This window comes from Budorcas taxicolor, chromosome 12 (assembly GCF_023091745.1).
Source record: "Budorcas taxicolor isolate Tak-1 chromosome 12, Takin1.1, whole genome shotgun sequence".
In the NCBI taxonomy this organism is placed as follows: Eukaryota; Metazoa; Chordata; class Mammalia; order Artiodactyla; family Bovidae; genus Budorcas; species Budorcas taxicolor.
In genome coordinates this window covers 16,832,553-16,849,312 of record NC_068921.1, presented here as the reverse complement: position 1 = coordinate 16,849,312, position 16,760 = coordinate 16,832,553, and the positions used below count along the sequence as shown (strand labels likewise).

Here is a 16,760-nt window from a genome sequence, read left to right as displayed (position 1 = left end):
TCCGAATGAGATCAAGTCCATAAACATCGCACACCACTGCTGAATCTACCAAAAAACTCCCCCTTCACTCCTCCTTTTAGAAGGAACAAAGCCTCGTTTCATAATCACTTATATGAGAGCAACTCATTGACCAGTTCCCTGAAACCTCCAGGCTCTGTGTAAGAGCAGGGCTGCACAGAACACAGTGGATCGCTGTCCTCTGATCCCATCTCTTTTCAATATCCTCAGGTGACCTGCCAATCTGTCATGGTCATGAAGGTGTTAAATGGATATCACTTGATGAAAAGGAATAACATCACTCCTACTGAAGGCATTTAAGCTGTTCTATGAAGTCTGGGCACACACACTGGAATCAGCCCACCATGCTGTTCTGCACTCAGCAGTCTGACTTGGGGTAGAGGTGGGGGGCTGGCATGTGATAGTTTAAGAACATTAGATGTTTGATGGCATCACCCCCAAGCTGGCTGTTGCTGCATTGCTTCTGGCCCAGAAAAGTCATACCAAATTTCATGAAAGGCTTCCCTAATGTTTAAAAAAAAAAAAAAAACCCACAAGCACATCTGCAGAGACATAAAAGTCTAAGGAAGTAATTACATAAAGGAGGTCTAGAGATTGGTTCAGTTGCTCTTACCCCCTCACTGAGTCAGTAAATTATTCTGCCTTTCTGAATATACTTCCATGTATGAGAAGTAAAAAGTGAAATGCCATCTTTTCCCAATTATTACTGCATCTCATCAGCCATAGAAGTCAATAACCAAACCTGTGCAATGAAAGTTTTATCTTTCTTTGCTTCAACCAAGTTACAAATTCACAAGAAGTACCATTTTAAAATCTAAGAGCCTTCACACAAATGGTACACAGGTGAGCCCTAGAAATATATGAAATTAAATTATTTTATTGGACTCAGGATCAGGCACAGTCAGATTGTTGATGGCTGACAGGAAGGGAAGGTCATGGAGGAAGAATTAGTGAGATTATTTTCCACCTTTAAGGAGAATTTATGATGACATCTGAAATGTTTTTATAAGTCTGTGAGTGATAGCATGAGAAAGATATTTTTGCAGAATATGGGAACTGCAGATTTTTCAATGTGAAACTGATTTTGAGACGTTTCAAACATAATTTTTTAAAAATCTTTCTCTTAAAACAAGAGAGGTGGGAAGGGCAAGCCAAGAGACACCAGATATATTTAGGCAGCATTATGAAATACTCTGAGATAAAATGCATTTTTATTCTATTTCTTTTCTGTATACTATATTCATCTTGCACATTGTTGATTACCGCTGGTTAAGTCATGAAATTAAGAGTCTGCTGTTTCCCTAAGCTTCCCTAAATATAGGTAATTTTTCCAAGATATATTTCTAAATGGCTTTATCAAAGAAAGTAGACTCCCCTCAGCTATATTTAAATACTTACTTACCAGCAGGGGAAATGCTTTCTTAATTTATTTTTTTAAAGAACTTCACATAATGTTAACAACAAGCTTTTCCTTCTAACTTGCAAGAGAGGACATCTGTAGACCATTAGAAACACAAAGTCCAATTGTCCATTCACATTTTGAAGGGTATATGGTGAAGGTCAAATTATTTTAATAATACTCTGCACTGCCATCAGTTACTTCCTGTTCTGCCAAAATAATGAGGGGAAAGCAAGATAGACTTTTCACTCTTCTATGATCAATACTGCAAAAACTGTGCTAACCTCTTCCTTCTCAGCTACTAAACTCTGCCAGGTTTTAAAGAGGTTATGAATTCTGTCACAAAAATAAAACCACATAGGTAATTATGTCTTAATTAGTTGGGGAATGAGGAGGAGGACAGAGAGGAAAATAGTCTAGATGTTTTTGGATAAGATACTCCAGGTTAGAAACTGAAAAAGCAACATTCCTAGAATAGCTTGGTTCTTTAGAACATGTCTTTCCCCATTTGGTCTAAAAGAAAGTATGTTTTTTGTTTTTGTTTTTTAGGGGGGAGAGTTCACTTTTAAAAGATATGATTTAAAAAATAAATTTTAAAAATAAACATTAATGCCCCATATTACTTCAGTAGTGATAATTTATCAAGTTATAAGTTCCAGATCCAGTAGCTTCTTCAGATAATCAAATGAATCCCTTCTGAATTGTCTATTAGCCCTAAGCTATGTTTCACAGAATAATTATTGCAAGCTACCAGTTCAGTTCAGTTCAGTCACTCAATTGAGTCCGACTCTTTGCAATCCCATGAATTGCAGCACGCCAGGCCTCCCTGTCCATCACCAGCTCCCGGAGTTCACTCAGATTCACGTCCATCGAGTCAGTGATGCCATCCAGCCATCTCATCCTCTGTCGTCCCCTTCTCCTCCTGCCCCCAATCCCTCCCAGCATCAGAGTCTTTTCCAATGAGTCAACTCTTCTCATGAGGTGGCCAGAGTACTGGAGTTTCAGCTTTAGCATCATTCCTTCCAAGGAAATCCCAGGGCTGATCTCCTTCAGAATGGACTGGTTGGATCTCCTTGCAGTCCAAGGGACTCTCAAGAGTCTTCTCCAACACCACAGTTCAAAAGCATCAATCCTTCGGCGCTCAGCCTTCTTCACAGTCCAACTCTCACATCCATACATGGCCACTGGAAAAACCATAGCCTTAATTAGACGGACCTTAGTCGGCAAAGTAATGTCTGTGCTTTTGAATATGCTATCTAGGTTGGTCATAACTTTTCTTTCAAGGAGTAAGCGTCTTTTAATTTCATGGCTGCAGTCACATCTGCAGTGATTTTGGAGCCCAAAAAAACAGTCTGACACTGTTTCCACTGTTTCCCCATCTATTTCCGATGAAGTGATAGAAAAACCAAATTACTATATATTTAGCATGATAATATTATAAGTATACAGAAAGGACCAAAAGCAAAAATCTTAAATGTGTCATAAATATTTACTAAATCTATTCTTTTTGAAACAGAAATGAATCTAATCGTTATGCATTACATAATCACATAAACACTCAAACGCAAGTTTTATGGGCCAGCCAATTTTCTCATTTAGATTAAAAAAACAAAGAACTTCAGAACTTCAGCAATGACTTAAAATACACATATTTTCCGCTGGTTTAATCAAAATGCTCCGAAGCAACCCAAAGAAAGACTTTAGAAGTTAAGATTCTCATTCATCACAACCCTTCTGGGCAATTACCAAAAAAGTCTCTAGAAGGGTTAGATGCGTGTTCAAGATTAAAACATTTTAGCTGACTGACTGCTAGTTGCAAACTTACCTTCAGAATGCAAAAATGACAAGGATTTAAAATATTAGCGTAGGTTCAAGATTATTAAAGCAGGAAAGGTTCATTTTCAGAATATAACATTTTTAGAAAGACTAGACCTGTTTTTTCAAGTTGTAACTTTTAATGAAAGCCAACATAATTAAGTGTGACAAGATGATTTTTGGTTAGAGAAGGTTTCCTAGGAGACCAGGCTACGCTGCAAAACTACATGTGGTATTCTCATGAGCTATCTTCCCCTGACTCTTGGGTTTTCAAAATCTTAGTGTTGTTATACTGTGGCTTAAGTCATATTTTAAAATCTAGCTCTTTATTTAACAGAAGAAAATGTGAACATTCTGACAGGAAATACAAGCTATTAATACTACTGGCCTCCCATCATGGGGCCATGTCCTTTTGTGGAAATGTCTTTTGTGTGACTTCCACTGTGCAACTTGAGGGCAATATCTTAACCTCTCTGTTCCTATGTAAAAAGAAGAGATGAGATTATAGATCACTCTAATTTCCTTACAACATCAGGAAAACCCTTCTACCACAGTAGAAATAATGAAGAAATCTGTTGAAAGATAGATACTTAACTGACTTAGGAGTAATGTCAATTTTGATTTTTTAGCAATCAAAAATCTAAAAGCCTGTAGTAAGAACTTTTTAAAACAAATTGGTATGTTCATTTAAATTCAAAATTTTTTCAAGCAACCTCTGGTATGATAAATTATTACCTCTCAACACTTACTGAGCGTCTCCTAGTATAAAACTCTAGTTCACACCCTTCCACATTCCCACAAACACATACCTCATCCCCCAGCTCTTTATAAGAAATGCAGAGACAGAAACAACAGAAGGGACCTTGAACAGGCCTTGGTTCTCCAATTTTCTAACAGAAACCAGAGAGGCTGGGAGGCATCTGCAGAGACTATGAAAGGACCTAAGATTTGATTAGACATGAATTCCTGTCTCCATTACATCTATCTCAGAGACGGGAATGCTACACATAAAAATAATGAAGAAGAGATTTTCCTTAGGAGCTGCTCAATACATCCAGTGTCTACTCTATCCTTGAATTCCAACTCCACACAACCAGACATTTCACACACACAAAAAAAACAGGGAAGAAAAACAATAGTGTGTCTACTCAGGGCCAGAATATGCACCTTCTAGTCAGTTATTACCTGAGTCAGACCCTGTGAGTTTTGGGGTTGAAAAAGCAGGTTTCTAAAAGAGTGATATTATGTTCTCTTACGTGAAGCTAACCACTGGAAGACACAATTTTTACCCTTAGCATAAGTTGAGAGGAGACAGGATTGAGAAAAACCAAACGAGAGATGGACGATCTGCGGACCCCAGTGAGTCAGCACAATCAGAAAACCAGTGAGACCAAAGTGAAAGTGAAAGTGAAGTTGCTCAGTCGTGTCCCACTCTTTTCGACCCCATGGACTGTAGCCTACCGGGCTCCTCCGTCCATGGGATTTTCCAGGAAAGAGTACTAGAGTGGGGTGCCATTGCCTTCTCCAGGAGATCTTCCCGACCCAGGAATTGAACCCAGGTCTCCCACATTATAGGCAGACGCTTTACCGTCTGAGCCACCAGGGAAGATAGTGACTTTTGACAAATACCCCATAAAAGGTTCTCAAATTATTGTGTTCTTAGTGTGCCTGTCTTCTTCAGAGACATCTGTTAATTACAACATGGCTTCACACAGTATTTCTCACCAAATATTTAACACACCGTATCCTTCATGTATGATCTGACAAGTGATAACCCTGTATGCGAGACAGCAAAAGAGACACAGATGTATAGAACGGACCTTTGGACTCTGGGGGAGAGGGAGAGGGTGGGATGATTTGGGAGAATGGCACTGAAACATGTATACTATCATGTAAGAAACGAATCGCCAGTCTATGTTCGATGCAGAATACAGGATGCTTGGGGCTGGTGCACGGGGATGATCCAGAGAGATGATATGGGGTGGGAGGTGGGAGGGGGGTTCAGGATTGGGAACTCATGTACACCCGTGGCGGATTCATGTCAATGTATGGCAAAACCAATACAGTATTGTAAAGTAAAATAAAGTAAAAATAAAAATTAAAAAACAAAACAAAACAAAAACACACACACAACAAAAGACACGTTTGCAGGATCTTTAAGAATAAAATGACGTTTAGCCAACTCAAGAGAAGTCTATTGACCCTTGTGCCTGGCTTGTGGTTCCTCAAGGAGGAAACTCTCACAGACACTGTCCATTTGTACCACACCCTGTTTTTGTAACATTCTCCCTGCTGTTCATGGCCTGCCACAACTTTAATGGGAAAACCACTACAAGCTGAAACAAGGAAGCTCCACAGAAAGAAACCAGGGCTTCTCTCCATGAGAGGTTTGCAGTCCAGATGAGGGCCCGGTGAGCTCAACCACCGTTGTGCTGTGCAGAGGTTTCGGTTTCCACGCCAGCTTCACCACATCGTAGGCCCATGCCTTTGGGTAAGTAATTCTGAAACCCAAACTTGTCTGTGAAAGGTAGACAGGATATCCACCTTGCTGGGCGATTGTCAAGATCGAATGATAAATATACCCAGCGAAGTGTGTGGCATACAATTTAAGTGCTCAGTAAATGCCAGTGCCGCGTATCTCTGTCCCTGATAGAAAGAACACGCAGATATAAAGACTTAACAAAGGAACACAGACAGCTACAGCTCTAAGGATATAAGCAGTACAGAAGTAATGCAGTGCCCAAGGAGATCAAAGAGTCCTACATCATTCCCATCAGAAATGATGCTCTGAGGCAGAAACACAGCAGAGATTAGGCTCAGGCTCCCTGAGTTTTCCAGCACCTGAAACGATGTGTTAATCCATCCTGGCCTCTCCTGTGGATTTAAGGGAAAAAAATCTCAGAAGTACTTCTTAACGAAAGTCTTCAGGGAAAGAGGAAAAATTGCTTATCCATATCTTTGCACAATCACTAAATGCCAATGCTTTAAGATTCTTAGGTAACTGATATATTCAGGAAGGTAAGATACTGTATTCCAACTCCTCTCAAAAATTAGAGAGGGCATCTCCTTTCTTACAGATGGCCACAGTGCTATCATTTTTGCCTTTTAAGCCAATGATGACTCTTGGAAGAGAAGGGTTTACAACTCAGTTTAGGATACTCTTTGAGTTCAAATGAACATTTTCAAAATATTTCTTCCAAATAGTTAAACAATGCTTCAGTTCAATTCAGTTCAGTCGCTCAGTCGTGTCCGACTCTTTGCGACCCCATGAATCGCAGCACGCCAGGCCTCCCTGTCCATTACCAACTCCTGGAGTTCACTCAGACTCACGTCCATCGAGTCAGTGATGCCATCCGGCCATCTCATCCTCTGTCGTCCCCTTCTCCTCCTGCCCCCAATCCCTCCCAGCATCAGAGTCTTTTCCAATGAGCCAACTCTTCTCATGAGGTGGCCAAAGTACTGGAGTTTCAGCTTTTGCATCATTCCTTCCAAAGAAACCCCAGGGCTGATCTTCAGAATGGACTGGTTGGATCTCCTTGCAGAGCCTAATAATAAACTGTGAGATTTTTATCAGCACTTAGGTGGCTTCATGTAACCTGAATGCTTTGGGGAGCTCCCAAAATGTTTTTCTTTTTCTTTTTGCAAGTTGGTTACTATGTCACTACAAAACAGGGGCCTGCCATGCAATTCCAGAATTATTTCTGGCTCCCCAGGGAAGTTTTTTTCCAACTGATAGCTAAAAATCCTCTGACGTGGTTACCTGTAGTATCAGTACTATTTTAAGCAAAAAGATATGAAAGATAAATAAGAACGGATGGAAACCAGTCATTTTTAGTCTGTGATCTTAAGCAAGGCCCAGTCACCCTTTGTGGGTAAATAATGGCAACTTATTAAATATTCATCAACTTTGCAAATAAATGCCTTTTGCAAAGATCATGCTTGCTCATAGAGCAGAGAGAGCACAGAATACAGGGTCGCCCTTGAAGGGTGACCACGAGCCACACGTGGCTACTGGCCAACAGAAGTGTGGCCAGTCGCACCTGTGATGTGCTGCTGGTGGAAGACACACAGTTGACCTTAAAAACTTAGGGTGAAAGAAAGGCTGTAAAGTACATCCATTTTATATTATAGAGATGTTTAAACAATATTTTGGCTATCTAAGGTTAACTAAAATATGCTGTAAAGATGACTTTCCCTTGCTTCTGTTCTTTTAATGTGGCTACTAGCACACTTAAAATGACATTTCCAGAAGAACAAATATCGTGTGATATCACTTATATGTGGAATCTAAAAAAGAAAATGGTACAAGTGAACTTATTTACGAAACAGAAATAGAGTCACACATGTAAAAACCAGTCTTATGATTACCAAGGGGGAAAAGGGAGGATGGATACACGGGAAGACTGGGACTGGGATAGGTGCACGCTACTAAATAGAAAATAGATGACGAATAAGGACCTGCTGTACAGCACAAGGAACTCTACTCAGTGCTCTGTAATGACCTATATAGGGAAAGAACCTTAAAAAGAGGGGATATATGTACAGCTGATTCGCTTTGCCATACAGCAAAAAGTAGTAAATCAACTATATCCCAATATTTTTTTTTAAGGCAAAAACAAAAAATAAAATGACATTTGCTGCCTGCATGGTCTTTTCACAGAACCGTGCTGGGTGAGTGCATTTCTGTTTGGGTTGTAAGTCAGCTACACCAGGGTGACCTTCCGGGCGTCATTCACGATGTCCCTGCCTTGGATTTCTCCTTTTGCAAGATGTTCAAAGTTTGGACTAGATGTCTTTAAAAAAACCCCTATGGCTCTCACATTCCAGAGCTCAGGGGTTCAACAGTTTATTGCTAGTGGAGAAAAGACACAAGGAGGGGGCTGATGACGGTGCTGGATCCAGGAAGCAAGAGCGGCCTTCTCGGGAGCTGGGCTCCGGTCCAGGAGCAAAGAAAAGCCCCAAAGCACCCCCTTACAGCCAGCCAGCAGCTCGTGTGCCCTGAGGCTGCAGACGGTGGTCTTCCACCTCTGCCGCATGCCAGCTCAGCAGCTGACAAGAATACCCCAGGAAAGCCCTGCTCCGTGTGGGGCTGGCTCCAGGACTCAATACGTGTGCCCCCTCTCAGCGGATGAGCAGGCCGGTAGCCACACAGCTGAGGGCGGGCACGCTGTCAGCTTAAGCCCGGGTGCAGCAGGACCGAAACATACGCTGGCTGCCAAAGACTGACCTCACCGACTTGCCACCCATCCACTCCATGGGAGCCTGGGCAGTGGAAAAAACCCAGCTCCTTATTCACACTGGATTGGCAAGACCTAATCCAAATTCTAGTAAACTTAGATTTGGGTGTTTATCAGAATCCTAAAAGAAGCATTTTTTTTTAAAGGCATATAACTCTCAGTTTCATCCCAAGTGTTTTTGGTATACTTTTTGTTTTCTGGGATCAGTTAATATGGAAACTTCTGAATTAACTTGGACTGAAAGACAGAGTCACCCCTCACTGGCATGGCACGTGGGAGTCTTCCCAATCTAACCCAAGCCACCTTCTTGGCCCACTCTCCCCGACCTAATAGTAGCCCTTAGCAATCATGTTTTGGGGATGTCAATCTTGCGTCAGGGGCTTCTCTGGTGGCTCAAGGGTAAAAAATCCTGTTGGTGTAGGAGATGTGGGTTTGATCCCTGGGTCAGAAAGATTCCCCTGGAGAAGAAAATGGCAATCCACTCCAGTATTTTCACCTGGAAAACTGCATGAACAGAGGAGCTGAAGGGCTATAGTCCATAGGATCAGAGAGAGTCAGATGCAACGTGATGACTAAACAACAACGTCTTGTCTTAAGCACTGGGATACAACAAGTAACATGCTGATCCGGTGCTAAAGCAGCTTTCTGGGTTTAGTGGGTACTGACCTAGGGAACGCCAAGTGAGAAGACAAATGCGGTTCCACGAAAATTCCGTGCTATGTAGACAGTGCTGGCCTTAGGAGCACCCTACTCTGGCTTGGAGAATCTGGGAAGGATTTTTGGAGGAAGTGAGATCAATTTGGCTAAAAACTGACCAAGCAAAGAAGAGAAGGAAGAAACAGTCCTTGCAGAAACAGTGATATGCTCAAAAGTGCTCACAAGTCTGTCCCTTACCTGGACTTACGTAAGGAGACTCTCAAAGGTCTCTTCCCGTACAAACCATTCTCAACCCAGGACTGAATCAATCAGACCCCAGGCCAAGCACTTACTTCTTGTAATAGAGACTTTGTAGGAGTGTATCCGCCCAAATTAATATCTGTCTTCTTTCGGAATCGTCCCTCTAGGTGGCGGCAGTCAAGCAGCCATGTCCAAGCAGCATGGCCGAAGGCCCTGGGCATCGCTGACCAGGTCAGGAGAGGACACTGGATCCAGATCTCGTCTCTCTCACTCAGACATCAGGGCTGAAACATGCTAGCAGGTCCTGCTAAATACTTTAGCTTAAGAACATTTAACCTTGGGATCTGTGGGCGAGGCAACCTCTCCACTGTACAGAGAAGTATGGAAAGCTTGAGTAAGAAAACCAATGGCCACCACGCTTCTCAATACCTTTCCAGTGTCTTCTGCTGGTCACTCATAATCCCTGACCAGATGCCGTGGTACCAGTGATGTGACTCCTAGCTCTTGGTGTGAGCTAGTGGGCATGAGCTTCAGATTCTGCTGTCACAGAAAAAGGCACTCTTTGTAGAGTTCTGTTGCCTTTATACCGCAACTACTCACTTCTTCCCTAAAGTCAAAGTGGATACGTACGTGACATGGGTGCCGCTCCTTTCTGAGCCAATTCCAGACACACACCTGACCGTGGAGTCCCAGCACGCTCTATCTGGGCCCCATAAGCCATCACCCCAGTGTTCCAGGTAGCCACAAAGAAATTCACTGGAACTGGCATGCAAGAGAAAAGTTATGGGCCATCAGTGCCCTAGATTGGAGTCTGATTCAAGGAAGGTACTGTGCCCTTTTCATGACTGTAATCAGAACACCCTGCTTTGTGCTTAACACAGAGACAGTTGCAAAGAGCTGGACATGACCGAGTGACTGGACGACAACAAGGACTCTTGTTGGAGGATAAATTGTGATGATTATGGTTGAGCCCAGTTGCTTATTCTCGCCTCTTCATTCACCCAAGATACCTTAGCTCAATGGAAGTCGAGAAAGAACTCACTCTTTTCCCCTTTTAGAAACAAGGTCAGTAACTCGATTAGTGGTGAAAAGGCTGACCTCTTGGCCTCAGGTACATACTTCCAACCCATCTCTGCCTATTTATAATTTGCTCTTCTTTCTTATCCCTGGGGTTATGGTCACATTCTAAAGTCACATCAATTGGGGGCAATGGTTACTAAAATCCTTACAGAATCAGAGCACTCTGTTCTTTCTGACTTAATTATACACCTTCACAAAGTGTGGCCTACTAATTAATTTGCAGATTATTTTGCCAGTGTATCCATATTTCATTACAAACTTACTTATCCAATCTGAAAAAAAGAGTGGTCTAACTACCATAGCGTAATTTGTGAACCTGAGGAACTGTAAATCCTGCAAACTTCAGGAAGTGTAAACTACAGGAAACCGGTAAATTTCAGGAACTCCTTGTCACAGCAAAGCCATGATTATTCCCTTCCCCACTTAATGTCTTTATCATATACAGGCCTCCAACAACATGATCTTCTCCTTGACCCCTTGTAGGAAGAAGTCTTTCTGATTACCTTGATGGGCTATGATTAGCAAACAAACAAGAAGGGCATCTGAAAAATCAGTAACATACCAACTCCATTAACTGTTTGAGCTGACCTATCTCTTCAGGCAGCGATCCAAGTTTGTTGTTACTTGCGATTAAGACTTTGAGAGGGAGACCACACAGGCAGGCCGGCAGAGCAGACAGCTGATTCCGACTGCAAAGAAACATAAGAACTTTGGTAAACGTGCAGGCTACTTCCTACTGTTTGTGAACATATTTATTTTTAATGCCTTTCGACTCGTACTGTCTTTTTAAAGATTTTTTTTCCCTTGATATGGACTATTCAGCTTTTACTGAATTTGTTACACTGTTGCTTGCTTCTATTTTATGTTTTTTTTTGCTTTTGTTTTTTGGGGGGGAGCCTGTGGGATCTAAGCTCCCCAACTAGGGATTGAACCCACGCTCCCTGAACTAGGTGAAGTTTTAACCACTGGACCACCATGGATGCTCCTGTGAACATGTTTTTTAACAACCAAGGAGAAAGGTGTGATCTAAGAAAACATTTTGCAAATATAAAAAGTCCAATAAACTTTCTAAATGTGTAAACATTCAAATCCCCAGTGCATAAGGATATGAAAGACATTAAAAGACGAGAGGCAGGAACTTCCCTGGAGGTCCAGGGGTTAAGACTCTGCACTCCCAATACAGGGAGCACAGGTTCGATCCCAGATGAACTAAGATCTCACATTCTGCATACTGCAGTCAAAACAAAAATAAAACAAAAAATTTAAAAATAAGTAAAAAAGAGAACGGCAGGCAGTTCTGATGGAGGCAGCTTCTCTCAGCACGAGGGACCCTATCAAGCCCCCTGCAGACTTGGCCAGCCCGAAAGCAGATGGACAGCACAGGCTGTTCAACCAAGAGCCACGGGAAGCTGGTGCCAACTGTTCCCTTCCCCAGAGTGTGAGCGGAGACTCAGCGACCACCAAGGCCCCCAGCTTTTCAGTGCAGTGACGCACCATCGCATCCATCTTCGTCATGATGGGGAAGATCATTTCACTGCAACTCACAAAACCACTGGGCCCATTTCCAACATTGTGATTCCGCTTCCTTTTGTTAAAGCAAGAGCTCTGTGGTTAAATTCTGCTTGGCTATCTGTGAGAGAGCTAATTAAAAAAAGAAAAAGGAAAGTTGGCCTTTTGGTAAAAGTGAAGCTAGAGCCAAAAGGGGTTCAGTTTCACGGAGGAGCCGGAAAAATGTGAGTCCAGGTCTCACTCTTGCTCTGCACGAAAAGGTCTCTACTTAATGGTCTGCATTAAGAAGTCTTTACACTTCCTATCGTCAGTGCTAGGAGAGAGCAGGAAAATACTGAATAAATGAAACCTATGAATCACCCATAAGTGTGTGTCAGCCATCTATTTATCCCCTCCACCATACGCAGCTCTTTTCCTGCTATCGAGTAAGGAGACAAATGGTTTTTCGTTTCCCCTTATATCTTGGCTACTCTGCTGAGGAAGCCAACCACCAGACAGTTGAGTATCTACAAATCTGTAGGTCACGTTATTACAATTATTTGGAACTTCTGTGTGTATTCACACACACATGTATGAAGCTTCAGAGGTTATGCATGTTACTGCAATTATTTGTAACTTCTGTGTTTATTCACACACACATGTATGAAGCTTCAGAGGTTGCAGGACTGTGTGTGTATTTATGGACATGCATATATATATATATATATATCTTTGTGTGTGTATGAGAGGAACAGACAGGCTGGAAACACACCAAAATGTTAATCAGTGATCATTTTAGGGGGAATAGGTACAATGCACAGGTTGTATTTTCTTTATTATACCTTGCTGTATTTTTCAAAAATTCCTACAAATTGCTTCTATAATTAAGGAAGAAATCATTATAAAAGGAAACTTCACTAGGATACTGGTTACATGGGTGTTCCTACTTGTGAAAATTCATTAAGATGTACACTTAGATTTGTGCACTTTTCCATGTTATATTTCAACTGAATCTTTTACTTCCTCACCCTACCGTATGAGGGGGTGGGTAGCTGGTTAGTCAAAGGGTGTCTCTAACTTATGGGCTCAGAAAAAGCAGGGGTTGTGCTGTCAAAATAACCTCTCCAATCTGGGTGCCCGCCAGCGACCACCCTGACCAGGTGCCCGATGCCAGGTAACCAGGGTTTAGCAGGAAAACGTACAGCCGTATCGTCTCTCCACTGTGCAGGCCTACAAAGAAAGCTGTTTCCAGAGAGGGGCACGGCCTTCTCTAGGAGGGTCCAGCAAAGAGGGGAGGAGAGTGAGAGCCTGGGGGCTGTATCCTGGCACCAGAAGGACCAGAGAGCTCTTAGCTCCGCCGGCGAGGATAACAGGCTGGACTGGGGTGGTGGGCTCGCCCTGACACTCTCTCCTGCTGTGTGGGGGCACCTGACAAAGGGACCAGGGCTGCCAGCCTGTGATTCTTGCCCTCAGAGCCCTCCTGCTGCCCTCGCACTCCTGTAGGAACCCAGCAGCGTTCCTCTGGCTGGAGGAGGGGGCCTTCCACATGCCCTGCTGGGAGAGCCTTCTTCAAGCTTTGTTCACACTCCTTCTGGAAAGAATGCATCCATACTCAGTTGCTTAGTCGTGTCCGGCTCTTTGCGATCCTATGGATTGTAGCCCACCAGGCTCCTGTCCATGGCATTTTCCTGGGCAAGAATCCTGGAGTGGGTTGCCATTTCCTTCTCCAGGGGATCTTCCTGACTCAAGGATCGAACCTACATTTCCTGCGTCTTCTGCATTGCAGGCGGAATCTTGTACCGCCGAGCCATCCAGGAAGCCCCTTCTTAAAAGGCAACAAGTAAATATTTTGGAATGCAATTTGTGGTTTAAAATATTTATTAATATATAATTTCACATAGTGAGGATTGGTAAATTAAAACATAGTAAGCTAATCCTTGCATTTTGGAGCCATATTTGAACTCCCCTTTGAAGACAGGATAAGGAGAACAAAGGTAAGTATTTTTAGAAGTTTCTACGCTCCTATTTTCCACAGAATCAGCGATTACAGTTGGAGATCTTTCCTGTGTTTGTCTGCCTGGAAACTCAGATTTACAGTATTCCCAGTCTCACTACCTCAATGCAGGCATCTAATCAGATTAGCAGGTATGGCACTGGCAGAGCGTCTATATACCATTTAAGCGATGTGATGAAGGCTCTGTTCCTTCAGACACGGGAGCATTTGAAGTTACATGGGATTATTCCCACTGGCATTCTTCCAGGCTGGGTAACTAATTGAAAATAAAATTTAGGCTTGGGAGAGCATTTGTGGTTTCTTTGATGGGGATGAATGCTTTTTCTGCTAAAAGCAGCTGATGGAAGAGCCTATTTATTTATGCCCTACACATTCCTCTATTTATACTATCGTTAATCACCTGTAAGCAAATCAAGATGCCAGGACTAGTCATACTACGGCGTGCCACAGGCCCGGGGCACATTTCCTCTATTTCATCCATCCATTCCCTCAGCCTGTACTCCGTATATTTTATCACAGGATGTTGCTGTATTACTGGTAATTTCCCCAATAGAAAAAGGAAATACACAGGCACACGAAAACCCATTAGCTCTCCAGCAAATATTTATAAAGAACAGGAGAAACTGCACTTCCTTTAATCCTCTCCCTACTAAAGACCACATCAGCAGCCAGAGCTTTCTAAAAACCACTCATCTGGCAGCAATTTTTCTCAAGCAAATAAGTGCCTCAGGCCACAACCCACCCTCCCGGCCCCCACTTGTCTACGGCAGCCCTCTGCACTCTGAACAGGCCCTCGGAGGAAAGGGGGTTTAAAAATAAGGCCGTAACAGCATCCGATAAGGTAACGGCCAACATTTATTTTCAAATCCAGCCTGGAGTCACATCTGAAAGCAATATTAAAAAAAAACGATTTTTTACACTCACTCATTACAAAACAGTAAATTAATGGGGGAAAAGAGGGCCACTTATTCAGAAGTAGAAATTACAGACTCGGCCATGGTGGCTTGGGCCTTGCTGCCATCTCAGAGCAAGGGCTGCCCAGCGCCTCCCGTCTCTCTCCCTGTCCGGGCTGGGTGGACCTGGCGTCCGAGATGGAGATGATGAAGGTGGACGATGGCGTGAGGAGGGGCGGGGGGCACGGGGCAGGAGGGCAGTGGGCCCTGCGAGTCGGTGACTACTGCTAAGGCTTTGTCGTCATCTTTCTCAGCCAAATGACTTCTTCCCAGACTTAATGATCTGTTTCCCCATTTCAGGATGAAAAAAGGCAGCTCACCATAATCTGAATGTTTCTGATAGCCTAAGTCTGCAGGCTAAATTTCTCTTCAAGTATCACTCCCTTCATTTAATTCCTAAATTAAAGAATTCACAAACCAAGTCACTTCTGTATGGCTTCTTTCAGAGTCTTATTTTAATACATTTTTGACTATGGCCTTCCTTATTAATATCAATACGTTCAGATCTAATTTTGGTATTTGACATTATTTATTACTGGTTTATCAGTTATTTTCCTTAATGTATGTGATGATAAAAACATGGCTATATACATGTGATTTTATTATCAGGCAGCATATACATTTTTTATTCTACTGGAATGTATCTTTTTTGTAAGTGAATGGGTTCACTTCAACATGAAACATGGAATTTTCACTTAACAGAAAATTATTTATAGAAAGATTTCTATAACAGATTCACCTATGCAACTGGTAAAGAGGTCACTAACTGTGGAGAAAACCTGGGTTCAAATCTCATCTCTACTATAATCGTCTCTGTAACTAACCTCGCTGGCTTTGTCATCCATAAAACATAGGTAATAATACTTACCTAATATGATGTATTAGTTTATGGATATAAAAGTACTTGGCCCAATACCTAATCTGTACATAAAGGTTAAACCATACCCAACACCACTAATGTGGCAAAAGCAATGGGAGGGATCAAAAAGAACTGAATTAGGTTTTAGCCATGTATTTTATTTCCTGATTGCTAAAATTTCAGCCACTGGTAAAATATGGCTTCTTGTTCTATTTTTTAAAAACGTAAGCCAATTGAAGATGACCATTCAAAGGCATGCTGTGGAGAACCAGGCTGGGCTATAAAGTTTCATACCAAAACAAACCAAGTTACTTGTTCCAGCCTGGAGAACCAGGACTAAAACGTGTCATCACACAACGGACCTTCTCCCTCCCATCTTCTCTAGGATCCTGTCATTTCTCTGGAAGAACATGAATACCCAGGGATCATCATCTCTGTTTACTACTTGGTTTCCAGGGCTTCCCAGGTGGAACTAGTGGTAAAGAATCCACCTGCTAATGCAGGAGATGCAAGAGCCATAGTTCCAATTCCTGGGTTGGGAAGATCCCCTGGAAAAGGAAACGGCAACCCACTCCCGTATTCTTGCCTGAAAAATTCCATGGACAGAGGAGCTTGGCGGGCTGCAATCCATGGGGTCGCAAAGAGTCAGACACCACTGAGCCTGAACACACACACATTCCAAAAAGGAACAGAAATAATGATGTGAAATCACTAACCATCACAAACCTATGAAGAAAATGTCACAGTATGCAGCTAAAGGACACAAAGAAAGCAGGGTCGGTCTCATGGTGAGAATGCCCCAGGCTCACCCGACGTGAGTCTCCGTGAAGGAAAGGAATAAACAAGGACGCAGGAGTTACTGTATATAACTGCTTCTCTGAATGCACTGTCTGTGCCTGAACTGCAGTGAAAAGCAGCTACTTCACTTGAGCCAAGTAAGCTTCCTCTTGCACAGAACACCTCTCTTAATTTTATGTTCTTTCTGCATACCCTGTTCCCC

General features: G+C 42.6%; 1 protein-coding gene across 2 annotated transcripts in view; it reads right to left on the bottom strand.

Moving 5' to 3' along the window:
- The window catches only part of LRCH1 (leucine rich repeats and calponin homology domain containing 1), a 215,353-nt gene that overhangs the window by 71,148 nt on the left and 127,445 nt on the right, over window positions 1-16,760 (bottom strand). For both annotated transcript variants that reach the window (XM_052649958.1, XM_052649957.1), the window contains exon 3: window positions 11,009-11,135. In XM_052649958.1, the coding sequence (XP_052505918.1) occupies window positions 11,009-11,135 (127 nt within the window). The remainder of the gene's footprint in view (window positions 1-11,008; window positions 11,136-16,760) is intronic.